The sequence below is a fragment of the Hemibagrus wyckioides genome, linkage group LG06 (assembly GCF_019097595.1).
Source record: "Hemibagrus wyckioides isolate EC202008001 linkage group LG06, SWU_Hwy_1.0, whole genome shotgun sequence".
NCBI classification, from domain to species: Eukaryota; Metazoa; Chordata; class Actinopteri; order Siluriformes; family Bagridae; genus Hemibagrus; species Hemibagrus wyckioides.
Window position 1 is genome coordinate 44,530,464 of NC_080715.1, and position 15,764 is coordinate 44,546,227.

General features: G+C 40.8%; 2 protein-coding genes across 2 annotated transcripts; both read right to left on the reverse strand.

Annotated features, from left to right (window-relative positions):
* Positions 1-191: 191 nt before the first annotated feature.
* Positions 192-1,223, reverse strand: LOC131354850 (trace amine-associated receptor 13c-like). Its single transcript, XM_058392914.1, has one exon. The coding sequence runs from the start codon at positions 1,221-1,223 to the stop codon at positions 192-194; it is 1,032 nt and encodes a 343-aa protein (XP_058248897.1).
* A 12,133-nt stretch (positions 1,224-13,356) lies between these two features.
* LOC131353895 (trace amine-associated receptor 13c-like) lies at positions 13,357-14,403 on the reverse strand. The gene has a single exon (XM_058390975.1). The coding sequence runs from the start codon at positions 14,401-14,403 to the stop codon at positions 13,357-13,359; it is 1,047 nt and encodes a 348-aa protein (XP_058246958.1).
* Positions 14,404-15,764: the final 1,361 nt, after the last annotated feature.

Genomic DNA, 15,764 nt, shown 5'->3' on the forward strand with positions numbered 1-15,764 from the left:
TTCAGTGACAAAGGCCTTCTGGAACATTGTCTGTGCAAAATGTGCCTGTCCATTTAGAATACATCATAGAACAGTTTGTTTTTTAATATTTCATCCCAAACATAACTAATTACTGGATTTGAATGTTTTGGAAAATAGGTAAATTAATGGGTCATAAGTCACAAATATTTTAAGCCTTAAAGAAACTGCTGTTATGATGTGTACACTTTCATGTCAGAGGAATGAGGAGCAAATATTTTTAGTGTGACAATGAGAGACAGTGTTTTTCTGAACCATGGATAGAAAAAGCCGTATATAATAGGGTTTAAAGTGGAATTAATATAACCTAACCAGACAAAGACATCAAAAAGTAATATAGGGGTGGCAAAGTTAATAAAAGGATCAATTAGAGACGTAAGGAAATATGGCATCCAACAACAGTTAAAGGCACCCACAACAATCCCCAAAGTTTTTGCTGCTTTGTTCTCGTGTTTCACTCTTTGTGAAAACTTGGTGAAGTTTGCACCATTTCTGGCCTGCTTCACACCCTCAATTTTCCTTGCATGCTTTTTTGAAATAAAAATTATTTTTGCATACAGACAGAACATAACACAGCATGGCAAAAAGAAAGCTGTAACAATACTCATAATAGCCCACAGTGAATCCATAAAAAGGCTACAACTTCCCAAGCAATTTGCGAATCCACCGTCTACACTTGCATTTGTAAACAAGAGACTATAAGTGTACACTGTTGCTGCAGTCCAGCTCACAGCAACCATAAACCATGCAACAGGTTTAGTCACTCTTGTAGGATACTGCAGTGGATAGCACACAGCTTGATACCGATCGATTGCAATAGAAATCAGATGAAAGATTGATGCTCCAGTGAGGCACATGTCAAAACTAGAATGTAAGAAGCACAATTCTTTGCTGTAGTACCAGCAGCCATCCACAGACCTGATCATACTGAACGGCATGACTGTGATTCCCAGAAGCAGATCCACCATAGCCAGCGACATCACCAAAATGTTTGTAGGTGTGTGAAGCTGTTTGAAATGAGCTATGGATATAATGACAAAAAAGTTCCCTAGAATTGTAATGGTCATTGCAAATACCAAAAACAAGTACAACACAGTTTGAGTTGCCACATTATAAGGGTTCTTGGCACAAGAAGCATTGAAATCAGGAAAACAGTAATCTGTCAAAACTGCTTCTTCTTGTAAATAACTAATAGACTGTGGCATCCTTAAGATGGATCCTTAAGGATTAAGTCAATCCTTGAAAATGACCATGTATCAAATGATTCTGTTGGTGAGAAGAGCCAGGTATTATATTTGCATCCTGTTTGATGAAAGAGACCACCTGGGACATAATAGTCTAATAGGAATAAAGTTACATTTACTTTAGAACAACATGGACCAAACAATTCAATGTAATAGCCATGCAAATATGGGACTATTTTATTATTTAACATTGCGAAATTTTTTAGCTAAAATATTACAGATGACCACTTTCACTATAATATGTGCTCAATATTGTGTGCTGGACAAGTTACTAACCATATATGCCCAGTGCTGCTAAGCATCACATGTGAGCATTGGATAAGGTTTATTAACTTAAACATGATCTGAATACATATTACAATGCATGGATCTGCTGGAAATAATTTAGTTTTTGTTTGTATGCTCTTCAGTGTGTTTTCTGTTGTTTAGAAATGCCAACTTCTCTAATTTTGTTGAGAGGTTATTAAGGTTGTGGACCAGAGTTTCATTACCTTATCTACAAATATTATTTGTGCATTGTAAATATATTTTTGGAAAGTTTAATGATGCAGTTATACCATGCATTTGGCCATCACTATTAATGTATATAGAAATAGAACAATAAGAATCGATAATGAGAAAAGTTTGCAATAATTGATCCTATATCTTTACTTATTTAGCTCACTGTAGAAATTGTACAAATAGTCTACTATCAACAGTTTATAGTGTTGATGTTTAGTAGATGACATTTTTTAGACTTTATACCATCAGATTACATATATTTTTATAGTCCATGATTATTGATGTGTATTAGATAATCTGTGGACTATTAACTTGTCCCTTTTCCTTTCACTTTGCAAAGTCCAGTTTATGGTTCATGAAAACTTGGTACAAGGATAATATATATATATATATATATATATTTTTTTTTTTTTTTTATTAATTCAACTTGTTCATCTGACATTAATTGTGTAATATCTTGACAACCATGTTGTGGGGACTGCTAAGGATTTGACAGTGTCATTAAAAGATGAGAACATTTAGACCAGCCAATCTGCCCAACATTCTGATGCTGGTGTGTCTTTAGTCTCTGAGAACTGAATTCTCAAGTCTAGGGCATTTGGGGGTGAGGGCTCAAACACTGACTCTTCTACATAGAGCAAATTTTATAGTACTGATTTGCAAGACCTTGGCAGTGCTATTAAAAAACTGATATGTTTTCAGGATCAAAATGACATAGCCAGAACTATTATAGCTTGACAGCTGTAAAGAGACTGAGGCTGTCTTCTGCTGTCCACCTCAAGGTTTGATGCATTGTGCTAGAAAGTTGTATCTCCATGGTTAAGATGTTGGACTACTGATTAGATGGTTGTGAGTTTGAATCCCAGGACTACCAAGCTGCCACTTTTGGGCCCTTGAGCAAGGTGCTTAACCCTCAGCTGCTCAGTGCAGTATAAATTAAATAAACGTAAATCACTCTGCATGAGTCTGTCTGCCAAAAGATTTGCTTATTTGAGTTACTCAATCATTTCAGCCAGCTTGAAACAATCTAGCCATTTTCCTCTGACCTTGCTTATCAACACTGTATTTTTTTTGTTTGTCTGTTTGTTTGATGTTGTTACGCAATCCCATTGTGTTACCAAGAAATTCATTATAATTCTAATATGTCTATTTTGTTGAAGTTATAAACTGTTCACAGATGGAGCCTTGATAGCAGAACTGTTCATAGCAATGGCAGTCTGAAAGCTGTCACAGCAATTACAATCCTAAAACACCACTGCAAAACTGTTTAGGTATAGAGACTGCCGCAGCTGTAGGAAGTAATGGCTTATTTCAACTGCCATTAATTACATAAACACAAGGTAAATAGTTGAGTCTAGACAAAATCAAAATTCTTAACCAGGAAACAGGATGAGAATTGAAAATTAGATTTAAACTCACAATAAAAAAGACTTGGCATGTCAGAAAAATATACAGAGATGCTTTGCATTGTGTCCAAATCATGTTGTGTGTTTATAAAAGTGTGTATATATAGGGTTTTGAGTCCAGGTATGCATAATCTGTAAGATGGTGATGGTGGACATGACAAAGTTCATGTGTTTTGGATGTTTTATTGATTGTGTCTGTAGGCCAACATACAGATTAGGAACTGTGGCCTGCAGCTGTGACATTTTGGGAGTTGTAGTGGGGTGCAGATTGGACAGGCACCAGTCTTTATGTACTTCAGGTTTTTGTGGTCTCTGTATGTGAAAAGCAGATGCAGTGTCCCTCTAACCAAGAAGTGTCACAGTTGTGCTATGCTGGATAAAGTTTTTTGGAGTAGAATGCCACAGGCTGGAACTGAAACTCTGGGACAGTACAGACCCCATTCTTGTTGAATACATTCTTCTCAACTATGAAGGGGTTGAAGAGATCAGGATGTTTTTAGAATGCGCTCAATGTTAAATGACTGACTTGAGTGAATGTGTGTTCAGTGATTGTATTCTATCACAGTTTCCTGGGCCCTTTCTTGAGGAGAGAGGTGAGAGGAGTAGTAATAGAGTGAAAGCCCTGGGTTAATCTGTAAAAATCACATATAAATCTGCAGCTCTTTGACTGGAATAGGGACAGGTCAATACTTGTCTGGTCCATGACCACACTGTCAGAGCTAATAATACATCCATGGGCACCAGCTTCCAAATAGAGAATGTCCAGAATCACTGCAATTGACAAATTTCTGCAGGTCTCCCAGAGAATTTTTTTGTACTATACTATTGATGTGCATGATTTTGTATTGATTGATGCATAAGAACAGTTTGTGACTGGCCCTTGCACCTAAACACATGTCAGTATGCATTCCAGGTCCTGGCATCTCAAACTATTAAACGAGCACAAATACTCATCCCTAAAATCTACATAGAAATGACTATGATTACTGATCTAAGAAATGATCTTATTACAAATCACAATTTACTGTATTTATTTGAGTCCTTCCATTATGAATAAACATTGTGGTTAAAGGTTGTGGTTAAAGGTTAACCACATACAACAAAATTATGAGGTATTGTTTTATCTAAGATTCGCTAGAGACTAGTTATCACCTCCCACATTTTAATGAAGAATCTCTCACAGGTATCCTTCTAATCAAATGTGTTTTTAACAACACACTTTCATGAATTTTTTTTATTGTTGTCCATTAGGATTTCCTAATTATTAGCAAAACAGTAATTCCCTCATCATTTGTAATACCGAGAGACAATATGGTTTTGCACAAATATTTTTGCTTACAAGAGTCAAAAGAAATTAGTGCCACATTTATGTGTTAGAGAATCTCTCACAGGTCTGCTTTCTAATTAAAGTTGTTATTGGCAGAATAGATTATGGACTTCACACTCTCACCTAAATTATGTCATCCAAAACCACAGATTAATTAGACCTCTACAGGATTACATCAGCCTGTGTGGTCATGTTGGTTTATTTCATACAAAGAAAAAACAAATACATAAAGATATGTGTAAATGTTTGGCCTAAACATTGGAATTATATGCATGCAAAACAGAAACAGAAACATAAATGATCAAAAATGATATGTTAAAACTCTAATCTAGCAGTTTTATTATTTGGCTCTTCTAGTAGTTATTGATTTGTGACAAAATCCACCTCTGGCCCTTTCTTTTTAATGCTGCCCCTTGACTTATTGTATTCTCTGCCAGGGACCTAATATGCAGATCAAAGATGATGTATGTTGATGCATTTTTACTAGAATCTGCAAAATCATTCTTCCTGGATGGAGCACATTTCAGTGGGTACATTTTAAATATCTTGTATAAAAAATTTTTGTCAGATGTATATTATATTATGTATAAAGTATTTTTAAGGGTAATTCTGGCATAGAAATTAGTAACAAGAAGGACGCAGAGGCAGTTGGTGGCAGAGGCATCCCTGTCAACATTGTTGGTATAGAATGTGGCTTGTTTCTGGAATTAAATAAAATTTATTCTTATCCCATGTGTCCTGTCAAAGCGATTTTCACAAGCATCACAAGCCATTCTTCCATGCAGAATAAGGCCTTTACTGTGAAACTTAACTGTGAAACACTGACCATCTCTCACTGTTTTATCATTCAGCTAAACAGTTATAATTCTTTTAACACTAAAAATCCATGCTAGTTATTATTGTGTACTCAAACAATTACTGTATTCGATTTAAAATAAATGTTTCCAGCACTCTTAACTGTGCCTATATATATTTGTCACATCTATGCCAAAAACACACTTCTTTTAAGCAGCACAGATTTTCACTGTAGAGCACTGAGGACGAATATTTTTTAATTTTTTTTCGTGAACCACTGAAAAAAAGGTTGTATATGATTTGGTTGGACCATTGTAAGCTTGACTGATAAAGATTGATGCACTGGTGAAGAGAATATCATAAGTGTATTGTCAAAAGTACCAGCAGCAATCAACAGACTCATGCTGATTCCCAGACAAATCCACCATAGCCAGTAATACCTCCAAAACATTGGTGTGTGAAGTTGTTTGAAATAAGCTAATGACCACAGGATTGCCTAGAATTGTAATGACCACTCCTGAGCCTGAAAACATTAAAAACCTAATTTTTACACTTTTTAAACTGAATTTACACTTATTTTAATAAAGATTTTTTCCACAAGAGCCATTTTAAAAAGTATAACAGTACTAATTCAAATTTGCCCTTTCCAATAAAGATGATTTTGCAACTTCCAAAATCATTTAACCTCAAGAGGTTAAAAATAGTTGCAACACTCTTTACATCTGTATTCTTACACGGCTTCGTTTTCTCGTTTCACGATTGTTGCCTGCTGTTTAAAATAAAGATCTGCACATGGATTCCAATACTCCGGTGTCTGACGAGTCCTTACAGGATGCTTCGCCAAACATGAGTCCAGCAGATCTGCAAGCCGCGTTGTGGTGACACAACCTCCTCTGTGCATATCAAGCGGAAGTGGATTCACTGAAAGCCGAAAACCAACAACTCCAGCAACAGCCACAGAACCAAGCGGCAGCCGCAGCGCCCCCACCTTCACCATGCAGTTAGCATCTGCGTTTTGCCCTGCCGGAGAAATTTGAAGGATCCGCCGGTCGCTGCCGGGGGTTTCTTCGTCAATGTGATAATTACTTCGCACAGCAACCGGAAACATACGGCAACGAGAGAACCAGGTGAGCCTTCATATTATCCCTGTTAACTGGTAAAGTGCTGGATTGGGCGGCGGCAGTTTGGGACTTAGACCCTCAAGTAAATTCATCAGTTAACTTCTTCACTAACTTGATCAGAGAAGTGTTTGAATACCCGGCGGGGGGTAAAGACGTCTCTGTACAACTGCTCGAGTTGTGTCAGGGGTCGGACACAGCAGTGGATTTCGCCAGAAAATTCTGCACGCTGGCAGCCCAGTCTGGGTGGAATGCAACAGCTCTGATGGCGTTGTTTCGCGAGGGGCTCAACCCGGACCTGAAAGCTGAAATGGCACACCGAGACACCAACGTGACGCTGTCACAATACATCTCCACCACCATCCAGCTAGACAATCTGCGCCACCAACACAGACCTTCAGCCTCCACCTCACCTTCCACACCCCGTCGTATGATGGATATTCACTACCCCAGAGAAGATCCTTCTGAACCCATGCAGCTGGGAAGGGCTCGCGTTTCTGAGGAGGAGCGTGAACGCCACAATAAACTCTGCCTCTGCTTCTACTGAAGGAAACCGGGCCACAGAGTGTTCCTATGCCCCAAGAAGCCAACCGCATCACAGGTAGAGACTCTTAAACAACTGTCCAAAGTTTCTCTGCCAGCTTTCCTGTTCCATGCTAATTCTCGCTTTCCTATCATGGCACTAATTGACTCTGGCTAGGCGGTGAACCTCATAGACTGTAACCTGGTACAAGAACTTCACCTTCCCACCATCCAACATGGCAGCGTGCATGGATGCAGTGGCTAGAGGCTCTCCACAACTGTGCACTTTCTTGTATTTTTATTTGTATTTTCAGTTGTTTTTTGTCCCTTTTTGCCACGGCTATGTCTACAGCAAACAAGACTTGATAGGTATAGGATTACAATCAAAAATGGAAATAATCTGGGCCTATACAAGGACATACAATATCCCACGGGAAATAGCGAGACCACCGGGAGCACCGTGGATTGTTTTTGGGTCAAGCAGGCGACGGAGGCGACGCAGAGAGAGAAAGCAAAAGCGGGGATGTAGAGCAGGCTCACTAGCTCAGCTGAGGAAGCAACCACGCAAACCTCTGCTACCTTCTATCTTCCTCACTAACGCCAGATCCCTCGCAAACAAAATGGATGAGTTACAGTCACAGATCGCCTACAACCATCTCGTCCGTGAGTGCTGTCTGCTGATTGTGACGGAATCCTGGCTACACCCGCAAATCCCCAACGCTACTGTGGAGCTAGCAGGCCTGGAGTATACATCACCAGGACCGCAACAAAGCCTCCGGTAAGAGCAGAGGAGGGGGGCTCTGTGTGTATGTGTTTGACAACTGGTGCTCACACAGCAAAATAATAGACAGCCACTGTTCACGCTAACGGTGGTCATTGTTACTGCTGTCTACATCCCACCAGATGATAACGCTAGCACGGTGCTTGGACATCTCCGACACATAATAAACAAACAACAGATGGCGCATCCTGACGGTGTACACATCATTGCCGGGGATTTTAACCAAGCATGCTTAAAGACTGTGCTCCCCAAATTCTATCAACATGTCAAGTGTCCAACTAGGGGGGAAAACACACTTGACCATGTCTACTCTAACATTAAGCATGCCTACAGAGCTAAACCCCTTCCTCACCTAGGAAAATCCGACCATCTCTCCCTGTTTCTCATCCCAGCCTACACATCCCTTAGGAAGAAATCAAAACCAACGAGTCAAACCATCAGAAGCTGGCCTGACAACGCTCTCTCACAGCTCCAAGACTGTTTTGTCTGTACGGATTGGAGCATATTCGAACAACAGGACTTGGAGACACATACAGAGACTGTACTTTGCTACATAAGCACATGTGTAGGAAATGTCACAGTGGACAAACGCATCCGGATTTTCCCAAACAGGAAACCCTGGATGACAAGCGAAGTCCAGACGCTGATCAGAGCTCGTAACGTGGCCTTCCAGTCAGGGGACACCTCATTGTACAGTACTGCCAGGGCCAACCTGAGGAGAGGCATCAAACACGCCACGGAGTCGTATAGGAGGAGGATGGAGGGCTACCTCACAGACAACGACCCACGGCTGATGTGGAGGGGCTTACAGGCCCTGACCAACTACAAAGGCCAGGGCCCAACAAACATGGTCAGCAGCAGCACGCTGGCAGAGGAGCTTAACAACTACTTAATCTTAATCCCTTAATCTTAATCTCTCCCTGACACATGCCATTGTCCCGCATTGCCTGAAGGCTGCCACCATTATCCCCATCGCAAAAAAACCAAACATAGACAGTCTCAATTATTACAGACCCATAGCCCTTACATCTGTCATCATGAAGTGTTTTGAGCGACTAATCTCTCAGCACATCAGAGACTGTCTCCCGCCCTCTTTTGACCACCACCAGGTTGCTTATAGAGCAAACCGATCCATGAAGGACGCTGTCGCCATTACACTTCATAGAGCGCTGTGTCATCTAGAAACCCGAAAGAGCTATGTGAGGATGCTCTTCGTGGACTACAGCTCAGCATTCAATACCATCATCCCGAACATACTGGTCACCAAACTGTCCACTCTTCAGGTCCCCTCCCCCACCTGCACCTGGATTAAACACTTCCTCAGTCACAGTCTGTCAGACTCGGCCCCTACCTCTCCACCACACTCACACTCAGCACTGGATCCCCTCAGGGCTGTGTGCTGAGACCTCTATTATATGCCCTGTACACCTATGACTGTACTCCATCCCACCTAAACAACACTATCATCAAGTTTGCGGATGATACCACCATGGTTGGGCTCATCTCCGGAGGGGATGAGACGGCATACAGGGCTGAAGTAGAGAACCTGTCCGCCTGGTGCTCACGGAATAATCTGACACTGAATGTACATAAAACTAATGAACTAATTATGGACTTCAGGAAAAACAGACAGGACCATGCCCCCCTTTTCATCAATGGAGAACATGTGGAAACTGTCTCCAACATCAGATTCCTGGGCACCCATATCTCAGCTGACCTCTCCTGGACTCCCAACATCAAGGCCTTGGTGAAGAAAGCTCAGCAGCGGGTCCATTTCCTGCGGGTCCTCAGGAAGGACAACGTGGACAAAAAGCTGCTGATAGCTTTCTATCACGCCTCCGTGGTGAGCACACTGACATACTGTCTGGGTGTCTGGCATGCAGGCTCCACAGCTGAGAACAGGAAAACTGTGCAGAGGGTGATAAACACAGCTCAAAAAATCATTGGCTGCCCTCTGCCCTCCCTAGATGACATATCCAGGTCTCGCTGCCTCAGGAAAATCAAGGCCATCGCAGGAGACTCCTCACATCCTGCTCATCACCGGTTTGACCTGTTGCCGTCAGGACGGCATTTCAGGTCAATAAAGTCTCACACCACCAGACTAACAAACAGCTTCTTTCCCTAGGCCATCCGGACTGCAAATAATCACTAATCACTGAACACACACACACACACACATTTTACACACCCTACATCATTAAATGTATGTATTGTATTGTAAATTTTGTATGCTCTTTTTAATTGTTTATTAGGTTAACTATTTATTTGCATCTTATCCATTTTATTCAATGCACTGGTTTTGAGAAGAGTAACCACAGTTTTGTTGTACTTCTTGTGCAATGACAATAAAGTCTATTCTATTCTATCCCATGCACCCCTCCTCTAAGAGTGACCGCCATTAATGATCAGCCCATCGGGGGGGGCGCGCTACTTTCTCACCAAACACCACCTGTGGAACTACAAATTGAATTATTCCATCGTGAACGCCTTTCATTCTTTGTTATCTTGTCTCCGTCCAACCCCATAGTCCTAGGCCTCCCCTGGCTGCAATTTCATGACCCTAACATTTCCTGGAGGGACAGTGACATACTAAAGTTGTCCCCTTTCTGTATAAAGAATTGCTTCCATGATCACACTCCTTGTCCCAGCTTATCTACATCCATAGAGAGCCTAGAATTGGCCAGTTTGATTTAACTCCCTCAGGAATACTATGATCTAAGACAAGTTTTCAGTAAGGAAAAGGCCACTAAGGTGCCACCACACAGACCTTGGGACTGCACCATAGATCTCCTCCCCAACGCTATGCCACCTAAGAATCATGTTTACCCTCTCTCGATCCTGGAGAAAAAGGCTATGGAGGATTATATTGAGGAGGCCCTCACTGCAGGATATATCCAGCCCTCTACATCTCCAGCTGCTGCGGGTTTCTTCTTTGTGGGGAAAAAAGATGGAGGGCTCCGGCCATGCATAGACTACCGTGGCTTGAACTCTATCACCATGCCGTACCCCTATCCTCTCCCATTAGTTCCAGCCGCTCTCGAACAACTACCGGGAGGTAAGGTGTTCACAAAACTCGACTTGCACAGTGCCTATAACCTGATCAGAATAAAGGAGGAAGATGAGCGGAAAACAGCTTTTCACACCACGCATGGACACTATGAGTATTCAGTCATGCCCTATGGACTCACCAATGCCCCGCAGTATTCCAGTCTATGATAAATGAAGTGTTCAGAGATATGCTCCATAGACATGTTATTGCCTATATTGATGACATACTGATCTACTCCGCTGATTTTGAACAACACGTTTCCCATGTTTGAGCAGTTCTCCACCGCCTCGCAGAACATAACCTCTATGTGAACTTAGAAAAATGTGACTTCCACCGCCCCTCCATTACATTTCTGGGGTACATAATCTCTCAGAGAGGAGTGGAAATGGACCAAACTAAAGTGTCAGCAATCACTGCCTGGCCAGAGCCCGCCAATATACAAGGACTACAACGATTTGCGAACGTTTATCGCAGTTTCATTAGTAACTATAGTACCATAGCCAGCCCTTTGACTTCGCTATTAAAAGGCAAGCCACAAAAACTCAGATGGACAGACCAAGCCAGAACAGCTATCCAGAAACTCAAGAAAAGTTTCTCTTCGGCCCCCATACTCTGCCACCCATGACTGGATTTACCATTCACCTTGGAGGTGGACACTTCTAACAGCGGTATAGGTGCGGTGCTCTCCCAATGCCAGCCGGAGTCTAGAAAACTGCACCCTTGCGCATTCTTTTCCCGTAAGCTAACTCTGACAGAAATGAACTATGATGTGGGTAATAAGGAACTACTCTCTATGAAAGTCTCTCTGGAGGAGTGGAGACATTGGTTGGAGGGGGCCAATCACCCATTCCTGATTCTAACTGATCACCGTAACCTTGCATACCTCCATGAAGCTAAACGTCTTAACCCACGCCAAGCCAGGTGGGCCCTGTTCTTCTCATGTTTTAAGTTCTCCATCACTTATCCTCCCAAATCCAAGAATGGGAAGGCTGAATGCCTTAATCAAGAAGGGGAGGGACTGGGGAGGTTCCTGAGAGTATATTGTAGCAGGGAACAGCACCAGTGGAGTGAGTTTCTCCTGTGGGACAAATACGCTCAGAACTCCTCACTCCACTCCTCCACGGGCTTAACACCGTTCCAGTGTGTACTTGGCTATCAGCCACCAGACTGCTAGCCCTGCTACCCATGAACCACCCCCTCCCCTAGACATTGACAGTTCCCTCGCCTATTGAGTTCATACCATTCTCAACTCATGTCGCTGGGGAAACCGCCTTCAATACTTGGTGGACTGGGAGAAGCCGGGAGGAATGCTACTGGGTTAATGCAGTCGACATCCTGGACCCTGCGCTCGTGGAAGAGTTTCATCGACACTTCTCCAACAGACCTGCTCCTCGCCCAAGGGGGCATCCTCGGCGTCGGACACCTGGAGGTGTTTCTAGAGGGGGGGGTTCTGTCACAGGACACTCAGAGCCTGAACACCGGGGGGAGCCATCGCCCGAATATTGACCTTGACTCCCTACTTCCGTTTATTTGGGTATTTATACTGCATGCTCCCTCGGCTCTGCAAAGCATTGTTTTCCCTGTGATATGTGCCAAGCCTTGAATTGCCTTTCGACTAGTTTGCCAAGTGTATGACCCTAGCCTGTTCCATATTGACTACAAGTGTTTAGTTTAAGTTTCGGTTTCGATCGCAGAAATCATGTTTTACGGTTTTGACCCTTCGCTTCATTTTCTCATTTCACGATTATTGCCTGCTGTTTAAAATAAAGATCTGCACATGGATTCCAATACTCCGGTGTCTGACAAGTCCTTACAGTACCACACTCTTACCTAATATTTGTTATCAAAAAATGCAGACTAATTAGACATGAACAGGATTGCATCAACCTGTGTGCTGTCACTTTGATCATCAGCTTACACTGGCAGCAGATACAGGGTGATTTGGCACAAATAGATTTCTATGCATGAAAAACATACATAGATACATAATGTATCTAATGAAATTGGAAAACACAAATCATCTTGTTACTATGTTCCTGGATGCTCCTGAACATTGACCATCAGTCATTGAAAATCTGTGAGGCAGTCTGCATTCCTGGCAGATATGTGGATACATTGATCAAAATAAGTGATTATTAGATACATGTTGTGGAAATGTATGTTTTTCCAAACCTTATAAATAAGCATGCATGTTATGTAGATCAAATATAACCACTGAGTAACCCCTTTTCATGGATAAAATTTAATATAATATGTTTCTCTTTTCATGCTTTCAAATAAATACCTACAAGGATCACAAGCCCAGTTTTTTTGGGATAAGGCCTTGGCTACTGTAAAACACTGGCATGTATGGCCACAGTTAATAAATCGTAGGGCATTTTGCTGAAAAGTGATAGCCATTTCAATACTATCAAGCTTGTAAGATCCAAGACATGATTAATACAATTATACCCAAATAATAACCGCATAACAATTAAAATACAGTCTGTGAGTCTGTGCTCTGCATTTTCCATGTCAGTGTTGAAGAGTAAATATTTTTTTAAATATATATTTTTTATTTTTTTTATTTATATAATTATAGTATTATGATTTATTTTAGAATGCATAAACTTTTATATCAGAGGAGTTTGGTGCAAATATTTTTAGAGTAACAATGAGATACAGTGTTTTTCTGAACCATGGATAGAAAAGCCCATATATGATGGGGTTGAATGTTGAATTAATGTAACCCAACCAGACAAATAGTTCATAAATGATTGCAGGTGTGGTAAAGTTGTAAAAAGGATCAATGACAGACGTAATGAAATATGGCATCCAGCATAAATTAAATGCACCTACAACAATCCCAAGAGTTTTTGCTGCTTTTTTTTCATGTTTCACCTTTTGTAAAATTTTCTTTGAGGTCACATCAGTTCTGCCGTGTTTTGTGCCCTCCATTTTCCTTGCATGCTTTTTTGAAACCAAAAATATTTGAGCATACAGAACAATCATAACAAAGAATGGCAAAACAAAAGCAAGAGATGTACTTATAGAAGCACAAACAGCATTAACCAAAAAGAAACAATTTCCCAAACAATCTATTGATGCAATATAATTTTCTAAGTTTTCTTCATTTGCTTTTGTACCAACAGTACTGAAAGTGTACACTGTAGCCACAATCCAACTCAGAGCTGCCATAAGTCCTGCGACAGGAAGAGTTATTCTTGTTGGGTACTGAAGAGGATAGCATACAGCTTGATATCGATCTGTAGCAATAGAAATCAGGTGAAAGATTGATGCACCAGTGAAGAGAAAGTCGAAATTGGAATGCCAATAGCAGAATTCTTTCCCAAAGTACCAGCAGCCGTCCACACTCCTGACCATACTGAAAGGCATGACTGTGATTCCCAGAAGTAGATCCACCAGAGCCAGAGACAACACCAAAATGTTTGTTGGCGTGTGAAGTTGTTTAAAATGAGCTATAGAAACAATGACCACAAAATTTCCTACAATTGTAATGGCCATTGCAAACACCAGAATTGAATATAAAACAGTTTTTGCTGCTACATTATGAGAAGCTTTCAGACAAGAGACATTTGAGCCAGGATAACAATACTCTATAACATCTTCTTCCAGTAAATATGAATTTTGTGCCTCCACCATCCTTCAAATAATTGATTATAATAATTATAATCAATGAATTTGAAATAATTGTCAAAAATATAGACAACTCATTGATTTTCAGTGTCATGTGTAAAGTGATTCTTATTCTGAGAAATATCAATAGTTATATTTGCGTACTGTCGAAGTAATGGTTCCACCTGGGAGATGGTAGTCCAATAGCAATAAAGATACTTCCCCTTTAGATCAAGAGGGAACTAAAAATGTTTGTTACTACATATATTTTGCATACATGTAAAATGATCAAGCTGTATTACTATTGCCTGATGTCTTATGTCCTTAAGGTGTCACTTGGTCTGTTTTTAAGGACACAAAATTTTGTGTTTGTTTTTGCTTTCTTTGACCACACATCTCAGTTTAGTTATTTGTTGTGCGCGGCAATAAAACTGCATCCACCTTATGCAAAAATTGTATCCGCCTTCAGCCCGAATCATGACAGTAATTCTAACATTTGAACTGCCATCATAGTTCACTAAAGCAAATGTATAAAATGTACCAGTACTCCACACCATAGTGCTTTGCACATGCCTTATCACTGTTCCTTAAATAAGGCCTTGAACATGGACATATTATTTTCTTTGCTAAATATGGCATGGCTATTTAGATAAACATATTGTAGAAGAATGTCCTTAAAAATTCTTTTAAATAATTTAAGCATAAGAAAACACATGAATGATTCCTGATTTTCTGAATGCCCAAGACATAACAGCATTAATGGGCATCAAGATGAAAACTTATATTTGTCATCAGTACATTTTTCTTCAGAATTCTTTCAGGAAAACAAACATTGAACCTTTTTGCGTAATGTGTTTCCACTGTTATATGGCTTGGGAAAAATACCAAAAAACTAGAATATAGCTCTCTTTGGACAGACAAGTTAACTAAAGAATGCCAAGGGATGTGGTAGCTTAGTGGTTTAGAGTGGTTAAGGCGTTGGACCACTGATAGGAAGGCTGTGAGTTTAAATTCTAGATGCCACTGCAGGGCCTCAATTGCTGTATAAAATGTAAGTTGCTCTAGATAAGGGTGTCTGCCAAAAGCCATAAATGTGAATGTAAGTTAAAGGAAAAACACCATGTGTATGAGTAGGGTGCCAGGCCATTTTGAGGTGCCATAACAACTTTGTGGAGCCTTGGCCTGAACAGCATTCTTCCATAAATCTTGAATAGAAACAGACCTGTGGATACATTAAAGATGCAATAAAGACCTGGGGACAAATGAAGGACACAAAATCAGAGCTGGGGACACCATAAGGACAACAAATCAGACCTGGGGACACCAGCTGGAATCAAAAACAGACCTGGGAACACCTTAAGAACTTAAAAATAAAACTGTGGACAACT